The 14,485-nt window shown below is 43.1% G+C and overlaps 1 protein-coding gene across 1 annotated transcript in view; it reads left to right on the forward strand.

Annotated features, from left to right (window-relative positions):
- THADA (THADA armadillo repeat containing) overlaps positions 1-14,485 on the forward strand; it is a 287,428-nt gene that overhangs the window by 228,829 nt on the left and 44,114 nt on the right. The window contains exons 32-34 of the mRNA XM_054687792.1: positions 10,676-11,055; positions 11,659-11,777; positions 12,108-12,180. Coding sequence (XP_054543767.1) covers positions 10,676-11,055; positions 11,659-11,777; positions 12,108-12,180 — 572 coding nt within the window. The remainder of the gene's footprint in view (positions 1-10,675; positions 11,056-11,658; positions 11,778-12,107; positions 12,181-14,485) is intronic.

Consider the following 14,485-nt stretch of genomic DNA (forward strand, 5'->3'; position numbering starts at 1 on the left):
AAAGCAGCTGTCATGAGGTAATGTTGATAACAAGAACAAAGAAATGAGCGGTCATCACATCCACAGCAAGTAGATGGCAGCTGGTCCCCGGGCCAGGTACACTTCCTCCCAGGCTCATCTCCTTTGCTCATCTTGTTGTAGAGCAACCCCAATACAAAACGTGGTGCCTGACTGTGGGTCCTCACCCGCGCGCTTAAAAGGACTTATCAATGCTCTACTGCAGGCACACGTGAAAGGTTAATAAAAGGTTTATTTACAAGGGAAGGGGAAATGAGGAAATGTACAGCTCTGGGAGAAAAGTGGGAGACAAAGTTTTAAATGAGTCCTACCCGATCCGCCGATCAGGAATCCCAAAATGGCGCTCTGAGAGCTGGCCGCCAGCCAGGAGCGGTGAAGCCAGGAGGCGAGCGATCGTGAGCCAGAGAGAGCCCAAGGCCCACGTGTTTGGTTTTTTATATCCAACCTGGCTGCCCAACTCCACCCTCAGGTCCCAGCCATCCTCCCTTGGTGGTGATGGGATTTGTCTTTCCCAGAGTCTTGATGGCTTTAGTCTGGAGTAGGGGTGGAGTCCACAAAGTTAATCCTGTATGGGATTAACTCAGGACATCACTTCCCCCTAACAATCTGACAGAATTTACTTAACTCCTCCTTCCATGTTGGGACCAGACTTCACATTAAATAGAGTTCCCAGACCTACCACATTCTGTTGGATGCCTTGCAGCGTCATTCCTACTGGTGTTGATCCACTGTCCAGAGGTGCTTGGAACCTCTTCGGTCTTATTCTGTTTCTCCCAGCATGGTAACCTGGAGGGACTCCAGTCCTGGTGGTCCCAGCTTTTCTTTTATTATAGGTGAGACAGCAGAAGTAAGCCCCGGGTATTTATAGGAATCTTCAAAGCCAGCGGCTGACTCTCAAGTTGTTCTCGTACTATATCTCATTGCCTAAGGGTGGAAAAAAAAAAAAAAAAGCCCCAGTCCTCTGTGGGAAAAGGGTTAAATGAAAAAGGGAATGTCTAAGGTGTGATGATAAGGAAGTTTTCTGATTTGCCATTCTTGTTCTTAGGAGCAACTCACTAACAAAGAACCAGAAGGCATGTATACTTAGAAATCATTTTATGTTTTTTGTCTGGGTTGTCCTGTGTTTGTTCACAAGTATTTCCTCCTTGTGTTGGGCAGAGGCAAGGATGGGATGGTGGGTGGAGGCAAGAAGTAAAAGATGTTGGTCCCACCCAGTGGCTGATGAGCTCATTTTTAGGGACCCAAATCCTTCCAGAGCTTTCTCTTCTGACTTGCTGTCTCCCTAGCCACAGGACTGAGTTTTTATTTTGTGGGTTGAAAGATAGTCCTCAAATAGTATTCTCAGAAGCTCATTCTCCCTCCTCAGCAATAGATAAGGAATTCTGTGATTTGAAAATTCATTCCTTTGAGAATATGTGGGGGCAAGAGGAAAAGGGAATGTTTTCAAAGGGGTGTGTGTTGGGCACTATGCCTCTGTAAACAGCGCGTGAAGGAGTTCAGAGACCTAGAAACAAAAGTAGGCAAGAAATAAACAACCAGTGCCAGTTCAGGGTGCTTCTCGAGACAAAATTAGGCTCCAAATCCCTCTGTCAGGGCATTCTACAAGCTTGTAGCTGGGAGGGCCCCTCGGGTCAGGATTACAGTTTATTGGGAGGGGCAGAGGATTAAATAGAAGAATGGAATTTCCCTTCGATAAGGAGAAGCCAAGATTTATTAAATCAGTTGATTTTTTTTGTTGTTGTAGTTCCTATGGTTTCCTTTTCTCCCCAAATATTTTTTTTACTGAGAAATTGCATAACAGGACATTGACTTTCACAGAGTGTACAAATTATCATCCGTGATTATTTTTAGAACCAGTTCATCAACTATTTCTGATAAAAACTTTGGTTGGATCTGATTACAGTTCTTTCTGACCAGAACTTCTCTGAAATAAAAAAAAGCAGATCATTTCACCATGCATTCAAAGTGAGGTCTGCTTCATATTCTCTCACCACCTAATTTTTTAAGAAGGGTAGAGATTCTGGGAGAGAAGTGGGAGCAGAGAGGAAACCAGAATGATTCCATCTGTAAACTTTTCTCGTTCTAATGCTATCAGACCCTTTGCCATATGTGAAAGAATATTTTTCGTTTATTCATTCATTCAAGGCAGAGAAAACAGCCTGAGTGAGGTGAGAAGGAATAAAGGACCTTTTGAGGCTCAGTGGCAAGTGACCACCATAGTGGCACAATCAGTATCATTGACTTTTGTGCAGTTTCCTTGATAAGTGACTTTGACTCCATAGTAGTAAAACCTTTTTGGTCTGGTTGATCAGCCTTTCAGTCCTGGAAGGGTTACTTCCTTTCCTGGAATACGCTAAGGGGAAGGGCTGCTTACTCTGCATGGATACTGATTGGTGCTCCTAAATACCACCAGTTTGTTGTGATGACTGGGGCTTTTGCCTCCCCCATAGCCATCTCTGCTGGGATCAGAAAAGGCAGTGACTTTGGGCCCATACACCTTTCCCTCCTGCTGTTTTTCTTTTGACCAGTTCAGCACAAAGCACTCAGGCTCTCTTGCTTTGTGACGCCACAGTGAAGGCCAGAAACTGTATAATGTTCAGGAATTCATTGGTTGAGCACTAGATAAAAGGGTTGATTTATGATTAGGGGCCATAGTATACAAAAACAGATACCATTAAACACTAGAATTACACTCAGCACAGCAAGGTGTTTACACTGTGAGAAGCACGGATGATCTCAAATGGTCTGAGGTAGTGGTTCTTAACGTGTGGTCCCTGCAGCAGCATCGCCTGGGGAAATGTTGGCAGCGGGAGTGGGGAGAGAGGCGGCCTTGCTCCAGACCTCCTGAATCAGGTCCTCCGCGGGCGAGAATGCTGAAGTTTGAGAACCACGGGTCTGAGGGAGCAGTACAGCTACGCTTTCAGGAATATGCTCAGTGTTTGGAATGCCAGGTGAAGCTGCCCTCTCTCTTTTAATTGTTATTTTCCAATCTCTCTCTTTCACTTTGCTGAGTACTTAGAGTTAGTCACCTAAATTAAACACTCTGATGGTGAAACTCCATGGTATCCATAATTATGTGGTAATGATATCATCTACTTTATTTTTTTTTTTCAGAATGCCCTTGTTAAAGCTGTACAGATTAATGTACATCTTATAAGATTATGTGGATTTTTTTTTTTTAAAGAAACTTTAACAAACCTGTATGGGTAGCTCAAAGAATCACAGATGAATGACCCATGAGCTTGTGCTTTGGGTCTGTGCTCTTTCTCCTGGGAGGAGACAGACTTCCCAAAATAATAAAACAGGACTTGCGAAATAGGACTCCCTGCTGTAGGTAGGTGCTCCTTTTACATCCTCTTTCAGCAGCCTAGTCAAGGTTAGCGCCCTACCTTGGTAGGTTAGGGATTGGCAGCTTTGAAATCCAGTTAATTTCGCAATCACATTGCTCAGGTTGCAAACAGAACACTGAAATCTGCAACTTGCCAAAGAACTGAGAACAGCTAAGATAACACATCTGAGATTCCCAGAGGGAATCGTGTGAATGGGTCACTGTGCTCCTTCACTCACTCTGCTCCTTGTCCTGAGGGAAGCATGCAGTCATTTCCATTTCTTCCTAGGAAATCTGCTCAGGTAGTCAGTCCTGCTGTCCCGACCAACCTCAGAAAATTTGCATCAACCTCTCCAAAGCTGTCGTTCCCTAATGCTGGTCTCTGGTGACATTTTCACCAGCTCATGGCACAGTAAGGCTCTGACAAAATGACACCTAAGGAATCTCTTCTTAAAGCCAAATTTCTTTAAAGAATTGGTCTTTATGATAATAGTATGGATAATTTATTCCTTTTTTGATGCTAAGGTAACCTTTCTTTCATGAAATGATACTAGATGGTGGGTTTTTAATATCCTTACTTGACAAAATAAAAAGTGGGCAACTTATATTAGTCAGTCTGCCACATTGTTTCTGACATTTGATTGATCCTTGAGTTCCAACCTTGGAAATTATTTCTCCACTGAACCAGCAAGAGGTATTGTCCTCCTGTGTGATACCAGCCATTAATCCTTGAGGACTAGAAAAATGGTTGCTCTAAAGAAGAAGGAAAAAAGTTAATTTCTAAAGTGAAGTGAAATTGGATGTTTAGAATCAGTCACACATACTTGGGAGACTTAAATGACTACACTGATGGGAAAACCTAAAGACTTTCCAAATAAGGAGCGTTGGAAAAAAATTCCACTAATAAGAGTTTGCAAAAATCATCTAGTATGTGAAAAATAAGATGGGGACATTAAAAAAGGGACTTAATTTTAATTGGCTTTCCGAGAAAAGCTAGGAAGAAACCACAAGCTATCAAAATTGAAATTGTGAGTAGAAAAGTTACATGTAATCTAGAGAAAAGGTTTGCTAAACTTCGGATCGAGAAAACCATTAAGAACTGCAGTTTTTTGTGACCTCCAGACAGATAGAAGTAAGTACCCCAGGTTAATTTAGACATTGAACTGCTTTTGGTAGGACAGGACACAAAACAGTGCTTCTCCAGGGAGAAATCATGGTTGTATAAACCATTTGGGGACTTCTATCTGCTGTAAGCTGTACAGCCACAGAAACGGCAGCTGTCAACTCCAGCTGCAACCATGGAATCACCTGGTCCCTTTAAAGTCAGTCTTGCCCCAGAGACTTACTCATTTGTCCCTTGAGAGTGTTTTACTGAAGCTTCCACATGAATGTAGTATCCTTCCTATATTGAGTAACTGCTATGCAGAAGGAAAGAAATATGTCCTTTTTAGTCACTGCAACTGCTTATATTAAAATATTGGCATTTCTGACTCCATCCAGCCTCCTGTTCCAGCTCAGGAACCCCTCACTATAGCCATGAGAGTAGAGAGTGTTCTTTGCTCCCCATGTAAATAGGAACTCCATGAGAATGGAGCCTGGTCTTTCTGATTCACTGCTGCCTCCGAGGCCTGGAGCAGAACCTGTTTGCATAGCCAGCATTGAGGGTCTCCTGCTAGAGGCTGTCAGAACCTTTATTGTGCTTATTCATACCTGTGGATCCTTGGTGATTTCCCCTCCGTGAATTTTTTTATTTGTAAGAGAAAAATGGAGCATGGTGAATTTTCTACTTCTTTGCTATTGTGAAGTACTGGGCTGAATCAGTTGTGCTCTGCTTGAAACTGCAACCCCTACCTACCACACTAAAAGCCCAGGAATTCCTGTGAAAGTCAGCTCTTAGGAGTGTGGTTAGCTGGGATGCATAGCAGAATTACCTCCTAGCTTCGTAAGACTACAGGTGTCTGTACCCAGCTCAAAACCAACTGAATCAGAAACTACAACAGTGAGATTTCAGGCATGTGTGTTGTTAATAACCTCTAGTTAAGAGCTATCACTTGAGGGCAATTTTCAAAATACCTGACCCAGAAGTATCAGCATCACTTGGGCCCTTGCTAGAAATGCAAATTCTCAGCTTCCAGCCTAGACCTCCCAAATTCAAAACTCTGGAGACTAGATCCAAGCAGCAGTCTGGTTTCACAAGCCCTCTTGATGATTCTGATGCCACTGAGAATTGAGAAACTCTGCTATAGGGTATCTCTTTGGGTCTTGCTGTACAACAGAGAATGCTTTTTCTAAGCATTAGTTTGGAAAAAGTGTATATATGAGTGTCATCATATAACTTTCTAGCTTGTGGCTCAGACCTGACCTCTCCACTGAGCCTCTGTTGACACTTTAAGTCTGTGAACCTATTTGCAGGTCTGTCCATTGTCTCCCAGCAGTCCCTGAGGCATTCACCCTTTCCTCTGCCAGTCAGGCACATCTGGGCAGCCTTCAGGGCCCACCTGGAATTTTGCTCCCTCCTGAAAGCCCCCCTTTTTACTTCTTCCAGTAGAAAATAAGCAACCTTTGCATTCATTTTGGACATTCTTATGGCTCTTTTGTATTCCCGCTTCCTACCATTTTTGTGCCACGCTGAGCCAATAACCTCTCTTTTTTCATCTGTAATACAGGAATAGCGCCTTCTTCATTGAGTGAGTTAATTGTTGTTAAAGTGCTTAGAATAATACCCAACAAGTGTCAATTCTAAAAGCAATTATTATTCACAACATTAAATAATGGGTGTATATTTCTATAGCGGGTGGCACATAAATACTCAATATATATCAGCTTTTTTCTGTTGCCTTAGGGGGCTAAATGGCTTTCAGTTTTTATAGTTGTCTTATTATTTTGTATTTTTCTTTATCTTCCTGTTAGTTTTATTTTTTATTAATATGTTTATTTATACATATTTTACATCATTGTTCATTTTTAAACAATGTTTGCTTTCTTTTCTCAGGTGTAGTCCCCATAGATTTTCCACCACCAAGTCACCCGTGCACCATCACCACAGTCTGCTGTGCTCCTCCCTCCCTCCCTCCCTCTCCCCTGCAGGATGTCCCTGGTTTATAGTTGTCTGTTTGTTTTTGTTTTGTTGTGTTGTATTTTGTGTTATTATTTTTTCCCTGATGCCTTATTTGGTTCCCCTATATTCCTCCTATAAGTTAAACCACCCGATATTTTTCTTTTTCCTTCTGGCTTATTTCACTGAGCATAATTCCTTCTAGCTCCATCCATGTTGCTGCAAATGGCAAGAGTTTATCTTTTTAGATTGCTTAATAGTATTCCATTGTGCATATATACCACATCTTCTTGATACAGTCATCTATTTTTGGGCATTTGGCTTGTTTCCAGGTTTTACCTACTATAAATAATGATGCAATAAACATAGGGTACAGATATTCTTTTGAATTGATGTTTTTGTGGCCTTTGTCTTACCATTAGTTTTAAAGCTTTTTAACAGCAAGTAATTTTTCTTTCTCAGCTCTGAATCTATATATCTCCCAAAGTACCTAATATATACTCAGTAACTGCATATAGAATTATACTGCACTCCACAGGCAATATAGACCAGATTCCACAAGGAGCCCTTCCAGAGTGCATCCTCCATCTCCCACTTCTTCAGGGTAGGGCCTTCAGGCCCTGGCTTCTTGGTGATGTATTTTTAATTATATTTTTAAAAACAGATCTCCGAGCCATTTCTGACTCCTTGCCAAACAGTTGAAATTCCTTTTCAGTGCAGTATTGTCTTAGGGTAGTCGTGGGTGGGAAAAATGGGGAAATGTTACGTGGTGACCACAGGAGGGTGGTCTTCTCATTACTAAATTATAAATGGGTTTCAGCATTAGGTATTAAAAATAGAGATGACAACTGTTGTGTAACCATCCTAGAACGGGCAGGTTCATTGTGAATTCAAGCAGACGAAAAAAGAATTTCAGAGCCTTTGGTATTTCTATCATGTCTTTAATGCTGAATCAGGGGACTGAACTCAGAGGCAGACAAGCAGGCAGGGAGAAAGACAGGCAGCAACTGAGTCCCCTACCCCCCTGAGAATCTCCTCTTTATCCCCACTCCTTGGCCCAGGTGTCTGTATTTACATATGCACACGTGCCCCCTCCCCTTCTCAGCCCAAGTGTCCCTTATCAAAGGTGCACGTGCCCTGTGCACACACGCCCAAGCACTTTTTGCATTGGTATATCTCATGCGGGCAATGCAACCTGGGAGGAACACATGGCCGCAGGTGACAGCTGTAGAGGCTGGCGGCAGGAGACAAAAAAATAGCTTGAAGAACTCCATTTTCCCTGCAATGACCCAGCAGTTGAGAATCCTGACTGCCTAGGATGTCCGTGCTGTGTTGCCCTCGTGCTTGAGCTTGGACTTCTGCAGAGTCTAAGAGCAGAGGTGTTTCTATGCCTGCAGCAGATGGATGGTGGACAGTGGCCTCCATGGTACACAGTCACATTGGAGCTTGAGTTCACACTTTGGCTCTTGGCAGATTTCTTTTTGAAATAAGTTGATGTGTAACATTTTTAATCCCTGGATTATTGAAAGCCTGTGCAATTTTTCAATTTCAAGTCAGTTTTTTATAACTATTTTCTTAATCTGTTACATTTCTGTTAATATTTTTGATAGCTTTCTGGAAGTCAGCTGTGTTCACTGAGATGATGAATAGAAACAGTGCATTATAAACTGTAAAAGCTGCTCTCTTTGATAAGCCATTCCAGAATAAATTTACTAACTTTTAGGGTAGAATTTTCACTCAAGGTTTATCAGATAAATGCTATGTCTATTATCTATTTGAGCAAGGCTTGATAAGGTCTTTCTTGATGTTCTTGTAGATAAAATTCTGTGGACATAGAGATAAGGTTTGGAGAATTCATAGCTCAGGAATGATTAGACCCAAAGAGACTGGTTAATGAATTGGTGAGAGCTTGGAGTGGAGCTGAGGACAGGAGAAGGCAGGAAGCTGACTGCAAGTCCCTCTGTCCTCCACACTGGCCTTGTCCACATTTTCAGTACTTATAGCATTGTGTATTTATGACATGCTTGAAGTTTTCCCAGCTTCTTTTGAATGATAAATATAGTGTGTGAAGAATCTGGGTGTCCTAGGAGGTACCCCAAGACTCCTCCCCCCAAGCCAGGTTCCTAGTTCTGCCAGTTTTATTCCTTCAGTTCTTCTCAAATCTTCTCCTCTCTTGTCAAACCTTTTCTTCTCAAGAGAGATAATCTGAGCTAATCTCTGTCTTCTCCCCTGTACTAATCTTTTATTTATTTATTTTTTTAAGATTTATTTATTTTTACAAGAACTGGGGTACAGGCCAGACGTGCGGGAGGGTGAGAAGACTCACCAGAGACAGAGCGGGGAACAGAACAGGGAGACTGACGAAATACACTGCTGAGGGGAGCAGTGGGTGAGACAGGAGAGGTCTGCCACGCCATGTGGGACCGTCGCCAGCCAGCCAGGATTGAACTGGTGCTGCAGAGGCTGCGGACAGCTTCACAGCGTGGCGCTTACTGCCTGCGCTACCAGGGGAGGCTCTGCACTAATCTTTTAACTGATCTTCCTGCCTCTAATACTGCCCTCTCAGCAATAAGAACACTTCAGGGAACATGTTCACTTCGGGAAACCTCACCCTATTGCTGAAAATAGCCCCTCAGTGGCATTCCCTTGCCTACAGCAGAATATTGCAGCCTGTCCTAAGAGAATTTCCATGTCCTGGCCACATGACTTCTGTAAACTCACTTCCTGCTTGTCCCCACCTTGAATTCTACGCGCTAGTGATACCAGACTGCCTGTCATTCCCCACGCAGCCTATTCTGTTCATGCCTTTGCTCTGGCTTTGGTAATTCCAAAACATTCTCCCCTCTCCTCTTTACTCCTTTGACCTCAAAAAAATGATTATATTTGGAAATAAATGGAAGAAAAAAAGGGCAGATTGGACCATGTATTCCTAGTGAGACCCATGTACATGTCCCTGAATCACAGGCTAACAACCCCTGAAAAATCCTCTAAAGGACTGACCTTGTTCCCAGTTCTGCAGGAGGAGGAAACAGCATTACTTCCCCTGTGAAATGAGATGCAAGGCATGTTCTGGAGTTTTTACCCCTGCACAAACACTCTCTGATAGTCTCCCAACCTCATTTAAATAGGATTTTTGTATTTTAATGTTCACACTTACATTATCATTTGCATCACTGTATTGGAATCCCCAAGTCACTCATGTGTCTTCCTCAAACTATAGACTATAAACTCCTTAAGGGCAGTATTCTTATAGAGCATCCAGCACATTAAGAAACAGACAATAAGTGTTTTTGATCAGAATCACGGTTATAGGAAGATCTCAGCAATCGAAAAGGCAGACCATGAAATGTAACAGGAGATAAAAATTTTTAATGCGGATATACTTGGGGTTAAAACAAACAGGCAAACAAAGAAAAACAAGTCTCATTCTCAAGTGCTATGTGCACGATGGGAGAAAGATGACTCAGCACCATCCATAGACCATGTGGAAAAAGAAAGGCTGTGGTTTCAGTTGACTTTATGGTCCACTTGAGTCAACAGTGTGATGCAATGCCAGTAACCTGTTGTCAGGACAGGGCAAGGAGGAGTCCTGCTGGCCCCTGTGTAGGAGAGTCATGTTCCTGTCATGTGGCCATACCTTAGAGGGGTGAAGCAGCTAGAATGGTGAGAGAAGGTGACCCCTGCCACATGGAGAATAGTTGAAGGAAGTCAGATGGAGAAGACAGAGGGGGCAGAGTAACACTATTCAAATGCTAAAGGGCTCATTAAGAGCCTCAAAGTGTAGCAGTGAGCAGAAACTCCAAAAAGAATTTGGTGGAAGGATATGTCTTGTGAATGCCCAATCCCTGTGGGGTGCAACCTAGAGCCTCAGAGAGAAGGTGCCATAGAGGGGGTCAGAGCTCGTGAAGAAAACTTTGTACTCAATGTCTATCTGGGTCAGCTGTGAGGCCTGGTGACTCAAGAGTTCATTGAGTTCATGTTTACTGAACACTGAGGAGGGGTGCCAGGAACATGTCTTCAGATAAGAATGCCTTTGTATCCCTCCTTTGCCCACCCTGGGGAAAAATTTGGAATTACCAAAATAGAAATTGCTTCTAGGCCAGAAGCCTGAGCCTTAGTGTGTTAGTCATTTGTTGTATCATTTGTGTAAAGCATCACCTCAGGAATGCCGTCTTGTAGTGCCACCCACCCACCCAAGGCCTGCATTCTCCATGTAATACAGCACCCTTTTCTAGGACTCTGAAGAGTAATTACCTTTTCCCTTTGCTTTTTAGTTCTGGAGTGTCTTGGCTTCTGGGAGGAAGTCAGAAGAATCATCTCAGAATCAGAGCTGATAACGGGGTTCCCCTATACCTTCACGGTGCCAGGCTTGCCCCAGTATCTCCAGAGCCTCACCAAACTAGCCATTGCTTCTGTGTGGGCAGCGGCAGCTCAAGCTGGAGAGCAGACAATGGATGCTCCCATCTCCTTCCTTCAGCTGTTGGAGTCTTCCTTCCCTGAAGTGCGCCTGCTGGCACTGGAGGCCCTGTGGGAAAGGTTCTCAGCAGAAGCCTCAGGCCTAGGAGAGAAGGGACTGCCGCCCTTGCTGTGGGATATGGGAAGGACGTTCTTGATGTTGGCTATGAAGGAAAATCACTCTGAATGCTTCTGCAAGGTAAAGTTTCTGGCTTTCTGTTGACTCTCCCCTCCCACTCCCCACAGTCTTGGGCGAGCCCACCAGAATTATACCATTGTGAAGACAGGATTGGGTTTGGGTTCTCCAGGAGTAACAGGAAGAAGACTCAGCATCCAGAGGGCAAGGACTCTTTGTATGGCACTTGACATGGCTCCCTGCAGAGAGGGGCACTAAGAAAAGGATTTCATGATAATGGTATTGATGACAAGGATTAACCAAAGCAGAGTTTGAGAGTAAGCCACTCCACGCTCTAGGAAACAGCCCTGGAAACTGGCTATGTAATGTGTTAGAAGGTATTCTTTGCTGATGTGGCTATTTGGAACTAAATGACCACTTGGAAAGCTGATCTAAAGGAAAGGGCACTGACTCAGGAATCTGGGCATCTAGACTCTGATCCCAGGTCACTAGAATCCCTTGGTCATGTCACTGCTCCACCCTGCTTTGGTCTTCCTAAGGTTTTAAGAGGAAATAAGAAGTCAGTGGGAACTCTCTGAAAGACAGAGCCTTAAAAATATTTTCCTTAATATTTCTTTTCTTATCCCACCCCCTCACACCCGCCCACTGTGGATTTGGCTCATACAGATACTGAAAATTCTGCATTGCATGGATCCCAGCGAGTGGCTTCCCCAGACAGAGAGCTGTGTCCATCTCACCCCAAAGGAGTTCTTGATCTGGACCATGGATATTGCTTCCAACGAACGGTTTGTCTCCAAGGCTCCCTGCATAACCTCAGTGTGATGTGTCATGCCACGAGCCAGTTGTATAACAAGCAAGAGCACAGTCCCTGCCTATGGACTCAGGTCCCAGATTTCTGCCTAAGTCTCAGCCTAGGAGTTATGTTCTGAACTCAAGCAATAGAATGATGTCAGACTTTCATATTAATAAACAAAAGGTAATGGCTTCTATAGAGCCATAAGGCAGGGATTTCCAGCATTCACATCCACAGGGATAACAAACTATCTGCAAAAACCATCTGTGTATGAAATATGTTTGATTTCATTTTTGTGTGTTTTTTGGCTTACGTTTTCTAGGTCTGAAATTCAAAGTGCAGCTCTGAGACTGGCCTCCAAAGTGATTGTGCACCACATGCAGACGTGTGAGGAGGTGAGGCGGATTCTGCCTGACCTGGGCTCTGGGTTTTGTGCTCTTGGATACCTGGGAAGTGTCAGGAAAAGTGCACCAACAGGTGGAATCACTGCAGCATGCATGCCTCTCCAGAAACGTTGGTCATGTTGGTTTTCACTTTGGATATAACCTGTGAAGAATTTTTTTCTCTCTGATTAGACATTAAATGCTCTACTAGGGAGGAAGCTGTGGGAATCCAAGGGAGCTGGTGGGGGGGAGCAGTATTTGGGGAGCTGGGGAAGACTTCACAAAGAAGGTTAAATTCAGAGATCCTGGGGCTGACCAAAATCAAACCAGAGGGTGAGACTGAACACACAGCTACACTGTACCCTTGGATCTTCCACTCAAGCAGGCCAGGGGCCAAAACTAGGTTTACTAGAAAATACAAAAAGGCAAAGAAGAGTCAATAGTGGGGAGTTTGTAGGAAGGAAAAGATTTGCTAAGAAATTAAAGCCCAGAAGTGAGCAATTCACGTTTTGAGTAAGTAGTCAGAGTGCCGCCTAGCCCATCTGCCTAACAACATCATTCTCATCTAAAGCCATTTCCAGCCAGTTATCATATGCATCTTAAAGGCACTGCCTGGTACTTGAGGGAAGTAATAATGAAAATTAGGAATTTCTCAGGGAGAGAGAAATTAACAATGTAGAGAGGTTTTGTATCGAACATGAATGACTTTTCCAGGCTCAGGTGTCTCTGTGCTTGGGAGGCAGCATCTTTCTCAAGGCCTAAGACGCTCATTAGTTTAGTTCCATAGATGTTCAAGGTAGCAGGTAGTTACATTTGGGCGTTTAAAAAGGGTCACTTTGCAGGAGAAGTAAAGTATATCGAAAAAAAGTAGAAAGCCAGGGTTTAAAAGATAGAAGCAACCCAAATGTCCATCAAATGGCAAATGGGTAAACAAAATATGGTATTCAATAGAATGGAGAATTACTCAGCCATAAAAAAAAGAATGAATGAACATGCTCCTGTATGAATGAACCTTGAAAATGTTGTGCTAAATGAAAGAAGCCAGTTGTGAAAAGCCACATATAAATTCCATTTATTAACTGTCCAAAATTAGCAAATCCAAAGGGACAAAAAGTTTGTGGTTGTGTGGGCCTAGAGGAGGAGGGGAGATGACAGGATGGGAGGATGATAACTTAAGGGTACAGTAAGTGCTCCCCAACATCTTTAGGAACTGCAACTTTAAGCAAAACAATGTCTTAACAGTTTTCCATAGCTAATGGAGACAAGCAAGAGATAAGTTCCTCTGGCATATTTCTGGTCTTAAAAACATTACCAAATATCTAAAGACCTAAAACATTTCTAATAATAAACATTTATTTGTGTTAATTCATGCATTCATTCACTTTCAATACACTTATTCTAATTCAGGATCATAAGTAGCCATGAGGACAGGAGGCCCTTCCATCTCAAGGTGCATCCACATGCATCCACACGCACCCACACTCACTCAGAGACACACTAATGAATGCACGTCTTTGAGATGTGGGAGAAACCCCACAGACATGGGGACAACATGCAAACTCAAGGGCACTGGTCCAGAATTATTTTTTCTCATCAACGTTATAACAAAATGACATTGAACAGGGCCTTCCTGGTGGCACAAGAGGTTAAGTCTCAGCACTATGAGGCTAGCAGCAGCAACTGCAGCATGAGTTCCATCCCAGGCTACGGAGCTGACCCACATGGCACAGCAGACCTCTCTTGGCTCACCCACTACTCCCCTCAGCAGTGTATTTCAGTTGCTCTCCCTGTTCTGCTCCCCACTCTGTCTCTGGTGAATCCTCTCACCTCCCACACCTCTGGCTTATACTCCAGCTTTTGTATGCATAAATAAATAGATCTTTAAAAATAATGACATGGAACAAAATGAAATTATTTGAAGTAGTTGTGATGAAAATGTTCTACAATGTTTTAAAATTGACTGTGATGGTGTTTGCACCTATATGAGTATACTAAAAACCATTGAATTGTGTAATTAAATAGGTGAGTCATGTGACATGTGAATTATATCTCAGTGAAGCTGTTACTTTTTAAAAAAAAGAAACAATAGGACTTTGTTTCAACAGTGTTAGTTTGAATGCTATTTTAAATGTTGTAACAGAAAGGTATAAACATAGTGGCTTAATCCAGATGGAAGCAGTGCAAAGCAGATAGGGTGGTACAAAGCAGATAGGGTGGCTTTACTGCATGGGGCCCCTTCTACCTTGTTTTTCTACTCTACAACATGTAACTTCCATCTTCTGATCCCAGAAGGTCGCTCCAGCTCTAACAATCTTGT

The sequence above is a fragment of the Talpa occidentalis genome, unplaced genomic scaffold, assembly GCF_014898055.3.
Source record: "Talpa occidentalis isolate TD23 unplaced genomic scaffold, MPIMG_talOcc4v2.1 talOcc4.5, whole genome shotgun sequence".
NCBI classification, from domain to species: Eukaryota; Metazoa; Chordata; class Mammalia; order Eulipotyphla; family Talpidae; genus Talpa; species Talpa occidentalis.